Here is an 18,728-nt window from a genome sequence, read left to right on the forward strand (position 1 = left end):
AGAGGGCGGCAGCTGCCTCAAGCAACCATTTACTGCATAGCTCCTTTTTTTTTTTTTTATTTTATTTATTCCTCTTTTTTCTTCCTCTTTTAAGGAAGGGTGAGGTGTGGAAAGAAAACGAGGCCCCATCCAAACTGCAGCCCACGCTGGAAAGGATTCGGGCTCCTGGCAAGGCGCTGACTCCTACATTTAATGAGCTCAGATACAGGCATTGCCCTAAAACAAGCTCATAAAATCTACTCAAAGAGTTAACACACTTTCCAGTCTTTTAAATACTGAAATATTAGCAAGGAGCTCCAACATCCTTTCTTTTTCATCAGTTGCATGGTTACCCCTCACTCTCTACTGAAATTTGCAAGTATCAAATTGAAAATTATAAAAATAAAAAAAAGAGTTCAGCATTCATCACCATCTCATTATTTTAGGAAAATCCTACTTCAAAAGCAGCAAATCAAAGCATCACATCTATTTCTGCCTTCTCAACTTTCCCTGACATCACTTAACTACATTCATTAGAGTTTGGCCCAAAAGACAGCTTAATTAACATCAAATAAGACCTTAGAGAAAAAATGTCTTTATTATTAACCAGGTTTTTTTGCACTGGATTATGTGCCTATTGGCCCAGACCGCTAAATAACATCTACACAATGTTTCTTTCATGTTTCAAGAATTGAAAATAACTGTACAAGGTTAAAGTACAAAAGTACACAAGACAGTGGACACGAAATATCCATGTATGAGTTTATCCCATCTGCTGCTTGGTTTGAAAAGTAGAACTTTTAACTAAAAAATACTGTCCTTCTATAGTTCTGTCAAGTTTAATGGAAGTGGGTATAACCTGATTACAACACTAACACCAGTATCACTGATCTGATATTTACAAAAAAAATTGTATTTTTCAATAAATTAAAGTCAATGCAACACCCATGCAAGCTAGAATGCTAGCTTTTTGGTGAACAAGGACCCAACATTTGAACAAGAACCTTCCCATAGTCCCAAACTTTAAAACTGCCTTTTTTCTTTTTTTTCAAACTGCATCCATTCCTCGCATTGAAGATGTAAATCCCAAACCCATTCCTCTTTGCGTGTGAGTCTGTGATCTTGCCATTTCGTATTGTGCATCTAAATTTCTGAAAACCTCTTCCTGTTGTTTCAGCGTTTTGTAACTCTCTTCATCAACGGAACTACAGCCAGCTTCATCCTCACTCTAGAAACCAGACAGAAGAAAACAAACATTAGTGTGTAGGAAGTGGTGTTTTCATATAATACAGGTGTCCTAAATGTAACAATTTTGCTTTGTTATTTTAAAAAGTTATAAAGAATTCAAGCATTTGGTTTTATTGCTGGAACATTCCAGGGTAGCTTTCCTCTCACTGTCAAGAAACACGTAGAGGCCTTCATCCAGTTCCTTTTTCTAATTCATTAGAATAACTGTCTCCAATTAACTTATCTATGCAAAGAAATACTGTTTATCAGACTACGAATACTGGTTACAGGGACCAGTTGTTACAGATCGTAACAGTTGCCTTGTTAGCCAGAAACAACATGAAATTCTAGAATTTTAATTGAATTCAGATTTAGATGCTGCCTGTGAGCTTTAATGTGAATACTTAAAAATTCCTAACTACATCAGGTAGTATCAAGTTAACTTAACACCTTTACTCGCTAAGGTAAACTTCAAAATAAAAAAAAAACAGTCACATCACTATCCTACAGTTAATAATAAATTTAATCATACATTCAGAACTCTTTACCTTAATGCCCATCAGTTTTCTGAATTTGACATTTTGGTCCTTGTTTCCAAAATTTAGTTTTTCCCATATTTCTGCAGACTGTGATTTATCCTGTACAAGTTTAAAAAAAGATGTATCACCTTTTTAGGTTAAGTTTCTGTTAATATCACAATACAGTGGCAAGCAAGAGAGTATTAAAAACGAGCCCGTTGTGTAGCACTAGCACAGCTGGAAGTAAAAGGTTTCTATGGGGAAAAAAACAGGAGTGGCAAGGAGGACTGTAAACATTCTCAAGTGACTTGCAGCTGAGGTGTAGAAAAAAAACACACTATCATACTAATCACCATTTAATTAGATCTTTAATTAGATCACTAATCACTTGTGCACTTTACAAGTAGAACATCTGTGCTTAGATAACACAGGCTTGTGATAAACTCAGAGACACCCTATCAAACCTGCTCGAGATTCCTGCCCTGCTGTGGGGAAGATCAAAGCACAGTGGTAAACGACACCTGCCTGAATCCCTGACAGACAGCCAAAACCAGCAGGTTTGGTAACACTCTCTAGCACGGACCAAGCTCCATGGTGCCTGTGTTCCTGCTTATGTGCCTCTGCCCAGGTGCTGCTTCGGAGATCTCCCAATTGGTGAGGTAATGAAAATAAATTTACTCTTTGCATTTTATCTGTGGCTTTATGGTTGTTCCGTGTCCTGCCTGTGCCAGCTCACACAGTTTCCAAGTCACATCTGATATTCCTACAGCATCCTCACAGAAAACCTTTGTGAGGGAAGTCTACTTAACCATAGGTTTTAAAACAGACGTATATTCTAGACTTGGGTAGATTTTACTGATTTCTGTAAAATTTGTAAACCTTTTCAGAATGCTTGCTTAAAGTGGATTATGGAAAAATGAATTTGCTTGTTCCAATTATGTAATACAGAGCACAAATCAGGAAGACTTCCTTAAGCAGCAGTCAGGTTTCTTCTTCCCTCCCTTTTGCCTCCCATCAATGCCACATGAACCAGTTTCAGTTCTTCACATCTTCGGAACTAAACTGTGAAAAGCTAAGTGAGCTTCTTACATAACAGATACATGATGAACATTAATCTAATGTAACAAACACACTTCCATACTGGCATAGTGTCAAAAGACAAAAATACAAATATTAAAGCACTAATTTTTCCACAGTATAAGCAGGCAAAACCTGTCCTCAAATACAGCGATTCCCTGAAAAAGCAATTGACACAGAAGCCTTTTTTATTTGCTGGCCTATACTTCACTAATTGCAAGAGCATTTATTTGACACAGCATAAATATAAATAAACCTTCAAACTTTTATAACTTTTGTTAGTGTCAGTAATGCATTACTCCTGAAAAGTTACTAGCAAGGTTTGCAGAACTGTCTATGAAGTCTGGAACTGGACAGGATACAACAATCAAATGAAAAATCTCTACAGTCACAGAAAGGAGTGGTCAGTTATAGTTTCTATAGCTTAGCCATCACTTTTCAGTAAAAAGAGACCATCTGAATTTGATATTTAGTTGCCAGTTGTAAGCAAACTGACAAAAGTATCACCAAGATCTAATTATACTTCTTAAGTTTTATGACATTATGGGGTTTTCCAAAGGCTTGTGTCACAAATATTTGTCACTGAAAGTCTAGTTATCTTAAGTCTTTTCACTCAAGTTTTACCTTGGACTAAGTAATTTTGCTGGAAATAATGTTAATAAGCATCCTTAAACTGTCTGAGTGCAAGATGTTTCCGAACAAGTTTTATGGAAGCAAGAAAGGACAACATTACCCCTTCCTTTTTGCCTTGCCAAAGCATCTTCCGCTTTTTCTCTTGCTCAGCAAATTTCATTGGATTCACTGCTGCTGGGTTATAATAGCTAGGTACAGCTATGCCAGTCTCTGCTAGAGCTTTTGCTTGTAGTGCTGCCATTTGAGCTGCCATTGCTATTTGAGGAGTTACTTGTGTTCCCGACGCCAGAAGAGCAGCAACATTAATAACAGAACCTCCAGTGGCTGCAGCTGCTGAAGAAGAAAGGTAACTTGCTATCAGACAGTAAGTTCAGACTTTTTGGGAAAAAAAACCCACCACCAAACCACCCAACACCTAAAACAAAAACCAAAACAAGCCTCCCAAACATTCCCCTTCATCAGAAATAAGTGGATAACGTCCGCATAACAAATGCATGATAAGATACGTGTTATCTGTAAAATAAGAAACAAGTCTCCAATACTCTTACTAAACCAGAACTAAAAGTGAAACTAACATTACCTCATGCTTCTAAATACCCCTGAGCTGGTAACAGCTTTCAAACTCTTGTTTAATGATGCATAAAAGAATGATCCAATGACCACCAGGAAATCATCCAGAGCCTAACATACAACGTATTTTCGTATACTCAGTAAATGATAAGAAAACCTGATGATTTTTTTGTTGGGGTTTTAGGTTTACTATTTTTGTTTTGGTTTTTCAAACGTTTCCTAGTGATTATTATATACGGCCAAGGTAACAATTATACAAAGCAAGACAACCTGCACCTCTGTTGGACAGGACCGTAACACATAAGCCTACACTATCTTCCACTCACACTATGTTTAGGAGTTAATATAATATACATGGACTACCTGCAGCCATTTCCTGTTGCTTCTGTTTTTCAACCATTTCTTTCTCTCTCTGTTCTTGCAGTTTCTTTGCTCTTTCCAGTCTAGAAGTAAGTACATGAGAATAAAAATATTTAGACATGCAAAAATCAACAGCAGCAGCTTATTTATGTCACATATCATTAAAATCATAACAATTTCTGACCTTCTGGCTAATGCTTCCTGTGCATCCATAGCTGTATTTCGTCCCCGAAAAGGTGGCGGACTCGGACTCCGGCTATGACTCCTGCTGAACCTTCGGGGCTTTTCAATTCTTTTCTTTCGCTCTCTGTAACCAAATTTAACAGAGTTGCTAAAACAATGAAGGTACGTATATACCTTAACATCTCAAAGTGTTTGATCACAACTCTGAAAAATTGCTTAATAATTAATTTGGAGAGCTCTCAAGAACAGCCTTCACAGAGATTATACTAGAACAGTGCAACAGTCACTCTTGCCTTGTGTGGGAAAATAATGGAAGATTGGGAAGGAGGACTGTAAATCTGCTCAAGTGACTTCCAGCTGAGGTGTAGAAAAACACATGTATCACACTAATCGTTCTCTAGGCTTGTGTGCTTGACAAGTAGAACGTCTGTGCTTAGATAACACAGGCCTGCAATAGACTCAGAGGCACCCTATCAAACCTGCTTGAGATTCCTGCCCTGCTGTGGGGAAGATCAAAGCACAGTAGTAAACTACCCCTGCTTGAATCCCTGATATAGAACTGAAAACAGCAGGTTTGGTAACACTCTCTAGCATGGACCAAGCTCCATGGTGCCTGTGTTCCTGCTTATGTGCCTCTGCCCAGGTGCTGCTTTGGAGATCCCCCAGTTCTCAAAAGTAGCAACATTAAATTTATTCTTTGCATTTTATCTGTGATTTTGTGGTTGTTCCTTTGTCCTGCCTGTGATGGCTCACACACTTTACAACGTGACAGAGCTAAAACTGAAGATTCCCAACTGCAAGATGCAACAGAATGTGTAATTCTGGGTATTCATTTACCCTCTTATACTTAAATGTTTAGAACAAATAGATCTACTCTAGAGATTTTTCATTCTAAAACTTGTCAAGAGAGAACACTGTGTAACTTTCAGTAAAGTCAACTGCAAAAACACTGTAAAATGGATCACGTTGCAAGAAATGCTTTAAAAGCATACAAGACCTCACAGCACTATAATTACATTAAAAAATAGCATCTTGAAAAGGCCCGATGTAAAACTGGAATAGTACTCAGGGAAATTCCTCTTTCTCTGCCCTCTGTATACTCTTCACTCAATGTGCTTTGGACAACTGTTTGAGGGAGGCTATCAAGCTAAATGCAAGAGCTGGTTTCAACAGGTGTGATCTGTCTCACACTTGCTTTTGAGCAGAACAATACTGCGCAGAGAACTATGAAGCATGCATTATCTGGACCCTGACAATCTGGAAAGAACCCAGTTAAAATATATTTTTAAGCAAAACGCCAAAATATTTGGTTCAATACTCCTTTAGTAACCTTTTCCCCACCTCCCTCTCAAGTAGAAGTTGCTCTTATGACATGTACATCTAGTCCCATCTAAGCAACAGACACTCAAAATACACATATAAAATACTATTTCTTTACATGCAGTATTTCTCCTTGCCAGGATCATTAATATCTACATTAGAAGTGATAAGGGTTTATCCCTATTTAAGCCTCTGACACTGATAGTTTAAACAAAGAAGTCACAGATACTGGGAAGCGTCCAACAAAGCTTAAGTTACAGGAGATACCACTCACATTTTCCCCAGATTTGCCATAAACACTAAGTTGAGATGCACAAAGATGTTTCTGCAATTTTATACTTAAATGTTATTACCAACCATTTGAGATAATAGCTAACTTGTCAACAGCCACTTTAAATGGCATTCAAGGTTTCTGTTTCTTCCATTTGCAACTTGGGCAGCATCTACAAACATCATGAAATGTAGACTGAAGTTACAAAAGGAGATCCTCGTTTACATGACAAATCTGGTAGAATACAAAGGAGGCAAGACTTATCTTTTCATAGAAGATGACAAGATGCAGATTCGGGCACTGGGAAGTGACAGATCTGCATTCCTGAGATAAGATGTAATGCATGTTTCAAAGATACCTTCATTTTTCCCATGTTGACTATTGTAGTTTGGTCTTGTCTTTGGTCTGATGCTTTATTGCACTGGTAAACATCAAGGAAATAAATACCTGAGCTTTTGTATTTAAGTATTTCCACTTGAAATAAGCAGATGGTGTCATGTTTTCCATCTAGCATTTAATCAGAGCAACGCCACAAAAGAACTGCCAGGAGGATCTATACACTCACAGAGCAAACAGATTAGTTTAAGTACTACTGAGGACAGACCATTTGAAAACGTGAGCTTGAGGTTATGCAAAGAACCATGAAGAGAAGGTCAAGCTCTACTATTTACAAATGCTTCTCTCATAGCCTGTTAACTCTAACACAACCAATAGTGTATTTCATGAATGAGGAAATCCATTTCACAGTTGAGTTTTAACAGGGTAGGTTTCCACACCATGTTTATCCCGCTTGTGAAGATTTTTCCTTGAGGCTTGCCCGATTAGTTCTCTTTCCAAAGGCTTCACCTGAGCCCAGAGTCTGATGAAGTGTTCTAGCTATTGTTGAAAAAGACTTGTGTCTCACTTAATTTTCCTTCTCTAGGATTTGCAAGACAAAAACAGTACTTAAAAGAAATGGATTCTTGCAATATGTCTATCGCTATCTAACAAAGCATGTTTCTAGTTCAAGGAATTTCTAAGCTATGACTTCCTAAGCTTCTTCCTACATTTACTGTTCTGTTTCAGGTAAATTGAGTTCCACCACAGAAGCAAAAAAGCTACTCTGTGGTGTGAAGTTTTCAAGACATTGTTAAAAGTTACTTCTAAAAACAGTAAGTGCACATCACCTATAATAACTGAAAATAATGGGGAACTTAAGCCTCACATATCATGCTGAATGTGGCTAAAATACCATTAAATGCAAGTAACACATATACCAATTCAAGACCCATCTCTACTCACCCCAGCTGAAAGTTTGGTAGAAAGAGCATGCCAAAATAAAATACGACACAAACCACGTAATTCAACTAGTTCTTCACAAAGGTAAGTCTTCTTAACAGTTTCACAAGTGATATTGTAGCATTACACCAGTGTGCTAGATACTTAAGTCTCCAATGATCCACTGTAACGTTGAGCAGTCGTAAGCAACTTCTATACCCGTTAAATACACAATTTAAAATACTCTAGTGAAAATACTACTAAATGAACTGGAACACTGGCAACACTTTAATGGAAGCTCTGAAGGGACGCCAATTTGTATTCAAACTATTTGTTTTACTTTAAACAAATAGGAGGGAAAAAACACAACTGTAGTAGTCATTAAGTCATATTTAAGCTTAGTCATTCCAAAATTCTACAGGGCATTAATAATGCAAAGGTGACACATACAGTTAGACTCAGAACTCTATACCGAAATACTGAATGATTCACCAGTATTGGAAAACATTAACTTCTATACAGCAATGAATACCTCAATGCTAGCATACTCCAGGTAAGGCACAGATCTCAACTCTGTCAAACAGATCCAGAATAAGTCAATACGTGTCTAGCATTTCAATCTGTGCTTCTAAAATTTAAGTTTGAGGAAGAAGTGGAAGCACCCAAGACAGGCAGAAAAAGGAACATGATAAATATTCTCATGTTGAGCTTGATAAAAAGGAGTTGGTAATCACTAACACAGAATAGTACATTCACAGCAAAAATAATCCATCTGACTCAAAATTTACCTTTGCACTACACTAACTGCGCTAGTTCACAGACAAGACAAATTTTTAAATAAAATCTGTGGAGCTGATCGGGATTAGCTTCTGATCTGTCAGACAGTTATTTCCAGTTAAACTTCCCTTTTATGATATATACACAAACAGATAAATGCAATAGTATTTTTGAAGTAGTGATTTGCCAACCGCACTACTGTATCAGACACGTGAAAGGGTTAGTTGTATCTTATTCTTCAGTTTTCCCCCGACTTAAATATCATTTCCAAAAAGAGCTTGAACTGCGGTAATCATTACTACCCAAAAATATTACGTTATTTACTTTCCTTCTACAAGTCAAAAGTTACAAATTGGTGGTTTTTTAAGATACCCACAAAATAACTAGTTAAGCATTTCTAATTGCTACCATGAAATCATGCTATGAAAAGATGAGAATCGAGACACTTAAGCTGTCTGGGACAAGTGTTTCCGTAAGTGTATACAAACAAAATATCCAGTCCTTAACCCACTCTTCAATACAACTGAGAAAAAGATAAACACATTTAGTTACACTGAACAGACATTAACTGGCAAACCCACCATTCTTCCATACATCAGCCCACCACAGACCATTCCAACCAGAACACAACTATTAAACGCATATGGAAGTTAAAACTTACCTGCTTCTACTCCTAGTTCTGCTTTTACTTCTACTTCTATGTCTGTGTCTAGATCTTGATCTAGAACGAGATCTTATACGTCGTTTTCTCTCTCTGCTGCGAGATCGGGATTTTTTCCTATCACGACTTCTACTACGATGACGTCTGAAACACATGTCCCAAATTCTTACATATATTCTCATATTTAATTCAGCTTCTACTTAAGGACTTACATACAGGTTTGTCACCACAGAGCAAAATGCATCAGGATGAGTGGGGAGACTGCAAACTACACACAAAAGAGTTCATGCCTGGAACGCTTTAAATTGTAAGTCTAGGAGATGAAATGGGAAAGGAACCAAACACTAGCACCAGCCACAACAGACAAGTGAGTTACACAGAGTTTATGTAAACAATCATACTCATCAATATAGCTACTTTTAGTTGCTAATTAAAGTGTACATCTCAGAACAAACACACAGCCAAATTAATCTGATGCAAGGCAACAAAACTCTCCTCCTCCCCATGGCATTCCAATACCTCAGGGAAGAGATGCCCAAATTTCAGCTTGTGAGTCACTTAGTGTCCCTCAGCGTATTAGCTGAAGCTTGTTCCTTGCTGTCATGTTTGCTACAGATCCTTCAGCTATGGGCAGAGCTGGCTGAAAAGTTCTGCTGTCAGCAACCAGTTTGTCCCAAGCAACTCTCCTACTCTGAGTGTGTTCTAGGTGGCCTACTGTACAAGGATGTTTAGACAGCATTGTCTCTGGGTAAGTTCTCGATTTAGGAGGTAAAAAGCCATCACATTGCTACAGTGTATTTTCATTCCTGTCACTGACAACAGGGAACCTTTAATATACTCTGTTTATAAATTTTCTATACCCTGTATACTAATTACAAACATGAGACAGAACACCTAGATAAAGCCTTAGAACTATTATGTACTTTTACTCAGAACCAATCTGAAGAAAAATAGCAGCAAATACACTACCCAATGAAAACTGAAACATGCAATATAAATTGATGCTTTAAACTAGGTCAGTAATATAATTCAGCCATACTTCAGAAGTCTACACAAATTCCAAACACTGGTTTTCCAAATGCACTTAAAAAGAATAATCATGTAAAACAACTTACCTTTCACGAGACCTAGATCTTGAATGACTCCTCCCTCTTGATGATTTTCTCTCTTTGCGTTTATGTCTATCCTCACCATTTTCAGATGAATTTAGACTATCTCTTCCCTTGTCAGAAGAATGTTCTTTGTCATTGTGGTCTTCAGATTTGTGCTTCTTGGAGGACTTCTCTTTGGATTCATGTCTTCTTGCCTGTTTTAAGAAGAAGTTGGTTCTTTCAGGAAAATAGTGCAACAAAGAGAGTTAGTATGGGTATCAGAAGATAAAAAATGATAAGTTTTGATGCAACATTAGTAACCTTAGGAGTGTGACTCAATCATGAGTGATGGCTATTTTACCTAATGCCACCAACTACCCAAAGTTGCAAATGCACGCTATAATTTTCCCCCCTTTTCCCTCCTCCCCACCATCTAAAGGATTTCTAATGTATCCATCAAGGTATCCTTACAGTATTTCCATATAAGAGTTCACTGCATTGTAACAAAAACATTTGTCATTCTGTTACTGTCTCCATTCCAAATACATAAGTACCTATCTTTAAGTACCTGACAATTTATGAATATACATATATAGATACACACTTGCATTTGTAGTGAATATTTAATATTTGCCTAAGCCTACCATGTAAAAAGTTACTCAAATCCACACAGTTGCAGACATATACTATTTTGCTTTTAGAATTAAAACAATTTTCTATCCATCATTAGATAATTATTTTTCAGAGCAAAACTCTCTTCAGTCAGTAACTTAAAAGCAAAGTAGTAAGTTACATGGTTTACATCACATTTTTAGTATTTAAAACTAACATGCATCACCCTGAGACCTCCCACAGTAGTTTTAACTTAAAGATATGCTGCTCCACTATACCGCAATTTCTTCCTGCAGTGCCTCTTAAAAAAAGATTCCTTTTTATAGCTGCAATGCCAAAAATACTTAGCAAGGTCAGGCCTGATTTTGCCAGTGTTTTCCTTAGAGACTAAGTCATAACATCAACACCTTTTCTTAATATATCCAGATTATTTTGAAATCTTTCTAGCACAAAAGCACAGCCCACTTAAGTCTTATGTTTAAATAAAGTTTTGTTTCAAAGTCACAACTTAAGAATGATACATTCATTTTAGACTAAAACACAATTCTTCAGAGGTTTTTTTTTTTTTGCTTATCTAAATCTGTTAACTACTCATAAAACCTTTCCTATAATCATAACTCACTCTCAAAAGAAACAAGTCTGGAGAAGATGCTATAATTATCTTATACTCACTTATCCAAACCTTTTTAACCCCTTATTAATATATATCCATTTCTAAAAAATATCTGATCATAGTTCTTCAAGCATACAGTAATGTTAGACATCTTTCCTGCTTTTACAGTATTTTATTCTTAACTCCTTGAATAATGAGTTGTTACATAAAAACACATCTGAAGCTTGAGATCTTACCTGTATGTTACTTTTAAGTATGTATTTACATAAGTAGTTATTCTGATATACATATTAAAAAGAAATACTGGCATTCAGTATTGAGTCTACAGACAAAGAGCTTAATCTTGCAAATGAATGAAAACAGTAAATCTACTGTGGGACATTATTCCTCATCTGCTCACTCTGTGAAACTTAGAAACCGCTAAATAAATAAATTAAGATTAGATCCAACAACATGGCAGAACACTGGACATAATTTTAAGCAAGGACTTTTTTTTTTTTTAAAACATTAAGAAGATATTTTTATTGTTTTAAAATCACTTCTTCCAGGCACACACTTAGTAATAAACCACCATTATATCCCATAACGGATTTAAGATATTTTTAAGGGAAATATGAGTTTGAATGACTAATAGTTACCTTATCATGAAGTAGGCTTATAATTTTGCTATCTGAGTCTGCAGCGTCTTCAGTTCAGTCTCTTCGCGCATTAGCACGCTGAGTATGATTTATTATAGAAATGTTATCATGTGAGCTAAACAATATATTCAATTTCACAAAAACTCTCTAGATTATTTTTCTTTTCCTCTCTTTTTTTTTTCCTCCTCCTTTTTTAAACAGAGCTTCCATTGGAATGGGGGGAGGAGAAATTCCTGACCCGAGGTTAGAAGTTAAAAAGTCCCTCATCTGACCCAGCCTGCTATTGCCCCACATGGCTTAAGTTTGACTATTTCGATGCTCCTGGTTTGCTCGTTTCGCCTCTTCTCTGGTGTGTAAGCCAGTTATTTTCAAGGTATTACTGATGCTGTCTCTTCTCACTCCCCTGTATATATACACATATGTATGTTTATTTTAAGAGAGACAGCCCTCTGAAATTTTTGCTGCTACTGTCATGTTTCCAGCTGACTCAGCTTGTTTGTCAAGCTATGACAGTCTTTACAATTAAAGGATGCAATAAACAGAGCTCAGTCAGGTGGGGAATTACTTTTAATATACTTAAGTAGATGGGCATGTATCATTGAAAGTCCTGAACATTATCCAGGAATAAAGCAACCCAAGGCTTTTGGTTAATGGAAGCTCTGTGAAAGTCATCAAGAACACCATTCTACTTCTCCACATGAATTCTTTCTTTTGGCTGTTTCCACAAAAAAAAAAAAAAAAGAAATTAAGTTACTAGTTTCTGAAAGCATTTTTCTATAAAACTATTACCTTGTCAACATGATGGCTGCAATCATGCTTCACTATGAAAGGATCTCCATATCCATTTTTAAGCTTAAAGTTTCCAATTTCTTGTACTTACCATAAAGTCATTTATATAGGTTTACACATATGTGCATTACTACAAGATACTTTTTAAGATGTATTGTACAATTACCTAAACGCTACAAAGTGTTAATTACCTCTTTGCTTCTGCTCCGGCTTCTGTGTTTTCTTCCTTCAGTATCTGGAGAAGAAAACATTTACTGTTATTTACCAAGTTAAAAGGGAGATCAGCTGGCCATAATCTTTCTAGTTCCTTTCACTATTCCACACACCCCCACCTCAAAGTCAAGAATAGAGATTTAGAAAACCGCTTAGTATCTGCTGCAGAAAGCAAACTCTAGCTGTTATTCACAGTTCTCTGTTTGCATTTATTTAAGCTCTGACAGTGAAAAACTAGCCCATGTCATACTTCAGTCACATTCTTCAGCCAGGTAACCTCATTTTTGTTGCAACCATGCAAAAGTATCCCAGTCCAAGCATATCTAATTAAAATGAAGACAAAGTAGTGTCTTCTTGGTGTTGTCCATTGCTCTGTGCCCCCCCACCCCCTGAACATTGACAACCTTACCACTTCTATCATTAAAATTTATTGATTTTAAAAGCTTCATTTTACCCCAATCCTAACAAGATACTAAAGCCAAGTCTGTATGTATTTTTTCCAAAACAGCTTTAAAGATATTTCAGTTCTACAAGCATACACCAGAAAATTACTACGCAACTTTGCTTATATGAAGAACATACCTGATTTCCGTCTTCTTTCCCTTGACCGCGAGCGTGATCTTGAATAATGATGCTTTGATGTTCTGGGAGAACTAGAGGCATCCGATTGTTCCTTTTTCTTCTCTCTCTCTGGAGAGGACTTTTCTGGGGCTACTCCATCTCGTTCTGTATCACTACCCTACACATGAAGACAGAATGTTTAAAGAACAAAGACTTAGGACTGAAACCCCAAAAAAAACCCTATTTACTTATTACTTCCTCTGAAGACACAGCTAAAATTATTTTCTGTAAAGATGATCTTGTGAGTAGTCATTCCATTATTAATTTGGCAACAGCCTGACAGACTTGCAGTAAACTGTGTAACTGCATACAGATTGATTTTTCAAGACTTTATTAGAGAACCAATACACAGTAACATTTTGCCTTCCCACTACATTAGACTGCACTTTACTTGTTCCATGCACTTTTGAGACTAAACTCTGATCCACAGTTTTCCTTAAATGGTGTTGTTTGTAGATTAATTACCTTTTAACATTTACATGACTAAGATGACTTGAAGTCAACACCATCGCAACAGATCTAAGTCACCTCACAAGTCAGGGCATTACTAAGGCATAGCACAAAATCTTCACAGTATTTTGAAGTACAGAATCACAGAATCGTTTGCGGTGGAAGGGACCTTAAAGATCATCTAGTTCCAAACCCCCTGCCATGGGCAGGGACGCCTCCCACTAGACCAGGCTGCTCAAAGCCTGGCCAGAATGAACTTTGAAGAGAAATTAAATGAAGAATATTGTGTTAGTGTTAGACAGCTAACTTTTTAATAAGGAAAAACCTCAAACGGTATCCTTGATGTGTGTCCTTGTATGAGAGTACGTATCTCACATCCACCTGTCCCAAGAATTTTTGTATCTTATTTTTCTTAGATGACAAAATCCAAGATGCTCCCTCCATCCCTTCTAAACTTTGACCTAGGAGGACTAAACTCAGAAACTTCTCTTGTGTAGAAGGGTCAAGACTGCTTTGTGATTCAATGCTGGGAGAAGTAAATGTGTACAACCAGTATACAGTGCAATGAAAAGAACAGAATAGAAAAAGTACACACTGAAAAGGTGAACATGCTTTCATTAATGCCTTTACAGATTCATGGGTCTCTCTTGTTTTGATCATGTAAATTGCAGTCATAATCAAACTTTCTGAACAAAGTGTGGCTGCAAATTTCACTAAGGACATAATTTGGCCCGGAAATGCTATTCACAAAGATAATTTAGCATAGCAGAGGACTCGAACTTGCATGGTTTTCTACCAGCTAGTTTTACTTGCAAACTGAACAAGACATGTGAAAACCTTTCAAATGCTGATTTACTTTGAAAACAAAGCAATTAGCTTTTCTTAAACCACAACAGATTACAGACTGTCATTAATATATTGTATATTAATGGCAGACTCTCTTCTTAACATGCTACAGGTAAATCTTTGAATTTATATTTCAGGTACTACTGTTTAGTCTGCCCAATTATTTATTAATTTGCATCTGTACAAAGATACATCTATAGTAAAATCTCTTAAAGAGTGGGAGATAAAGCAGCTGCTTGCTTCTCCATTTGCATGCTATACCAGTATCTTGTCCAAAACACACCAGCATACGGACAAGAGCACTGACTGCTTAAGACTGCATCTGCAGCAGAGCTTTAACAACCTCAGTGACACTTCTGAATACTATTGATACACCACCTACCAGCCTGAAAACTTTAGAACATTAGAATAAAGAGTAAGAACTGACTCCCCTATTTGTGATCTTCACCATGACAATCCTTGGCATTCCATGTCTATCTGCGTATCTACACTTCCGCCCTTCTACTCAGCCCCTCCTTGCTTCATCTAGGTTTCCAAAAAGATTCGTCTAGAAGTTGTTTCAAAGGAATTTTGAGATTTCTATAAATTTACATTTCAAAGTTACTTAAGGATAAGGAAAATACCAGCTAACCGTCTAAGTTAAGTGACTTTTTAAACATAGTAGGCAACAGAAACTAAGCCTACTGCCACATTTTCCAAGGCTTCCAGTCTCATCATTTATACACATTGCTGCTCATTAAGACCCTTGTGTGTTGCACCTTAGAGAAATCTCTCAGCTCTACAAAAACAGCAAAAGGCTGAGAGACTTCAATGAGACTATTCTTAGTTCTTACAAGTACGTGTGGCTTAGCCACAGGCTCACAGTTCCACTGAACAAGCCCCTCACCTACTACTTTAGGGGAACCTCAACAATAGTGCCTATAATCTAGGTGCAAAACCATAAATCCATAATTTTTCAAGTCTTTTTACAGAAAAAAATATCTTTTTCTTAACAGGTTAAGTTACATAAACCAGAAAAAGTATATAAAAAAAACAAAATTCATTTTCTCCAAAGGTTTATGGTCCTCTTGTTCTGTTTCACCACTGGTTAAACTTTAAAGACAAGAACTTAAAATACCAGATTGAACACCACAAAGTACTAAAAGTTAACTTTGAAAAGTTTTATCACTTTAGAGCCTGGTTTGTTTCGTTTTGTTTGCTGCAGTCAAGACTGCAATAAGACTAACAACTTTTGGAAAAAATTAACCACATCGTGTTTGATAACCACTCTTATTGGTTCTTCAACTCAATTATGGGACAAACACCTTTACAGGTTACCAGGCCGCATAAACAAACACCTTTACGTGTTACCAGGCCACGTAATTTTTAAAGGAGAATAAAGATACACCTTAGGCTGCGTATGAACATAAAGGACAGTGATAACTACTGCAGAGGTGCTTCATATCGGTATTAACCATAAAAACAGGAGGATGGGGGCAAATAATCAGAGTGCCACAAGACACTTTGTGAGCAAGGACAAAGAAAAATAATAGGCCAGGGAAAGCTACATGAGTGAAAACTGAGCATCGCCTAACCACCAAATTAACGCCCTCCCCCCTCCCCTCCCAGGGAACCTGCGCCCCACAGTCCCTCTGAGAAACGCCCGCTCCCATACTTCTCCCCCCGGCCAGGAAATGATAAGCCCTCGGTCACAACACCTCTTCGCTTCTCTCCAAACCCAGAAAAACGAAACAGAAACTTCTGGAAACACAGAGAGAAGTAGCGGGTGAAAAGCGGCCACCCCCTCCCCAAGGCCCATCATGGCGCCTGCAAGCGAAGGAGCGGCGGGCGCCATTTTGTCTCTCCGCGCACACGGCTTCCCGACCCAGCCCTCCCCGTCTCACACGCTCTTCCCTCACGGCCCCGCAGCAGTCCCCTTCCCAACGCGGCTCCCCCCAAGAATCCCGGCAGCGAACACCACTCACCGCCATCACCGAGCGCCGGGGACGCCGCTCCCCCGCCTCAACAACACCTCACAAGCGGCTCAACCACCCTCAGCAACCGCCGCGCTCGCGAACCGTGGCGACGCGCCGCGCCCCGCCCTCCCTCTCCCTTCAGGCGCCCGGATGTAACCGCGGGGCGGGGGGAAGCGGAGGGGAGCGAGGGAGGGAGGGGGGCCCCGCGGTGCATTCTGGGGGCGGCGTCTTCGCGTTTGGAGGAATCTTGGCCTCCACTGCGCCCCGTAGCGCCAGCCAGGGCTCCCGCCAATTTGAAAGCCCGAGGCGGCTGAAGGAGCGCTGTCGCCGTCTGTCACCCGTCTCCCGGGCCGTGGTGAGGGGATGGCAGGATGGATCGCGGTCTCTGTGGGCAGGGTTGTCCGCTGCGCGGTGGGGAGGGCTCCCTGGCACTGGGTTTCCTTCAGCCTCGGTGGCAAAACCTGTCCTGGCCAAGCTGCGTTCAGTCGGGCCTGCTGGGGATGCCAGCTGGGAGCCACATTGCTCTTGCGACTTAATTTTGTCATTTCTAAACACGCAGTTTGCTTTTAGGAGGCTCACTATGCTACCCTTCCTTCTAGACAGAGAATCACAGTAGAATAATAAAATCAGTAATTCATGCATGGTCATATAACTTTTTTAAAGCTCTCCGCTTTACTGCATCTTCCTTAAATGTTTATGGTAGGTAAACATGTGGAATGATATTGAACTTCTTACAAATGATGACACGGGGAGCATGCAGCTCCCTGTTGGTTTGGGATGCGAATGTGGAACTGCATTGTACCAAGTGGATACGCTACTTCAAGTCACTTCTTCAGAAAAGGTAGAATTCATCAAAGCTGTATTGTTCTTTTTCTTAATAATTACCAGAGCTGCTTTGTCATATTTTCTACAGTGTTTCAGTTATTATATTTAACAACCTTTTTCTTCTTAGGTCTCTGTGAATCCGCAGTTGCATGGGTGCAACTCAAGGGATGGCAGTATTATTGTTGTTGACAGATCCGTGGTACTTCTGGACAGCACTGCGCAGTCTCTTCAGGTGCACATTCAGTTTGGTAAGTTAATTCCTTTGGAATTCCACTGAAAGTTAAAACTGACTTTTAAAATATATAAATTAGGTTTGTATAGGAAAATATATCAAGTATCCTGCATGTCTAACTAGCCTGTAAAAGGAAGCATTATAATGAATACCTAAATAATAAAAAGTGAATGCTGGTTCTGTATACAATTAACTATATTTATGTCCAATTTAATTAGAATGCTCGCTAACTTTTCACTGAAATGGGAATAATGCAAACCAAAATCACTCCCGGTATGCCCTTTCCTGTACTTTGTTTAATTAAAATTAATAATTTTGAAGAAATCTGGGACACCGTATTATCCAATTCCTGTGTTTCAAATATGAGTGCCTATTAATAAAAAACAAATCTTAATATTTGACATTTTACCATGGAACCTTTCAGATACTAATGTGGATGTAGTTGGTATGTGCCAAGAAAAACAATTTCTCGTGGTTGGTGAGAGAAGTGGCCATTTTCATCTTATTCACATACCATCAAAACAAATCTTGCTAACTAAGGTACAGTAATTTTTCTACTCTAATTTTGCTGAAGACCTTTTGTTCTCAGAATTTCTTGGGCTGTTTTTTTCTTTCATTCAAATATCAAAACAAACACATTGTTGTGTTTTGAACAGATCTTCTGGTTTCACTAAGCAAATAGATTAAAGGGACACTTTTGTTCCCATAAGTAACAAAACAGGAAAATATATTTAGGAGTGGCACGTATAAACAAGAACCAGTTTTTCATGAAAGAAAAAAATTTAAAGTTTGAACTGATGATGAGTATTTCCAGTATTTTTTTTTTTCAAATAAAATACAGAATAATAGTATAGTAGTCTTTGTGTTGATTCTATTTTAGATTTTGGTTGAAAAGTCTTCAAGTGAAAAGACTTACTTAAATCTCTTTATTGAAAAAGATAATGCTGATGCAGGTAAGAATTTGATTATTTTTTTCCCCCCTTGCCTCAATTTTTGTAGTTTTATTCCCC

At 38.0% G+C, this 18,728-nt stretch overlaps 2 protein-coding genes across 8 annotated transcripts in view; one reads left to right on the forward strand and one right to left on the reverse strand.

Annotated features, from left to right (window-relative positions):
• Positions 1-558: 558 nt before the first annotated feature.
• Positions 559-16,809, reverse strand: RSRC2 (arginine and serine rich coiled-coil 2). 7 transcript variants are annotated; one of them, XM_074606004.1, is made up of 11 exons: positions 16,671-16,809; positions 13,372-13,528; positions 12,768-12,811; positions 11,788-12,502; positions 9,949-10,161; positions 8,834-8,977; positions 4,549-4,671; positions 4,368-4,447; positions 3,535-3,767; positions 1,755-1,844; positions 559-1,207 (listed from the first exon to the last, which is right to left on the reverse strand). In XM_074606004.1, exons 4-11 carry the CDS (start codon positions 11,793-11,795, stop codon positions 1,028-1,030), a joined length of 1,071 nt encoding a protein of 356 aa, XP_074462105.1. In that variant the 5' UTR covers positions 11,796-12,502; positions 12,768-12,811; positions 13,372-13,528; positions 16,671-16,809; the 3' UTR covers positions 559-1,027. The 7 variants fall into 7 exon arrangements, with proteins under 7 accessions (XP_074462105.1, XP_074462106.1, XP_074462104.1 ...); XM_074606005.1 differs by having other exon boundaries at positions 3,535-3,764; positions 11,788-11,865; positions 16,671-16,794; XM_074606003.1 differs by having other exon boundaries at positions 11,788-11,865; positions 16,671-16,794.
• Positions 16,810-16,896: 87 nt separating this feature from the next.
• KNTC1 (kinetochore associated 1) overlaps positions 16,897-18,728 on the forward strand; it is a 40,591-nt gene continuing 38,759 nt past the window's right edge. Inside the window, exons 1-5 of the mRNA XM_074607005.1 lie at positions 16,897-17,016; positions 17,365-17,502; positions 17,614-17,734; positions 18,143-18,258; positions 18,599-18,671. Of these exons, the coding sequence (XP_074463106.1) occupies positions 17,371-17,502; positions 17,614-17,734; positions 18,143-18,258; positions 18,599-18,671 (442 nt within the window). The 5' untranslated portion in view covers positions 16,897-17,016; positions 17,365-17,370. The remainder of the gene's footprint in view (positions 17,017-17,364; positions 17,503-17,613; positions 17,735-18,142; positions 18,259-18,598; positions 18,672-18,728) is intronic.

The sequence above is a fragment of the Larus michahellis genome, chromosome 13 (genome assembly GCF_964199755.1).
Source record: "Larus michahellis chromosome 13, bLarMic1.1, whole genome shotgun sequence".
In the NCBI taxonomy this organism is placed as follows: domain Eukaryota; kingdom Metazoa; phylum Chordata; class Aves; order Charadriiformes; family Laridae; genus Larus; species Larus michahellis.

Coding starts and splice junctions, on each gene's coding strand:
- RSRC2 (XM_074605998.1), bottom strand. Junction 4,672..8,833: donor AGAACTAGGAGTAGAAGCAG/GTAAGTTTTAAC, acceptor ATTTGGTTACAG/AGAGCGAAAGAAAAGAATTG. Junction 4,448..4,548: donor CAGGAAGCATTAGCCAGAAG/GTCAGAAATTGT, acceptor ACTTACTTCTAG/ACTGGAAAGAGCAAAGAAAC.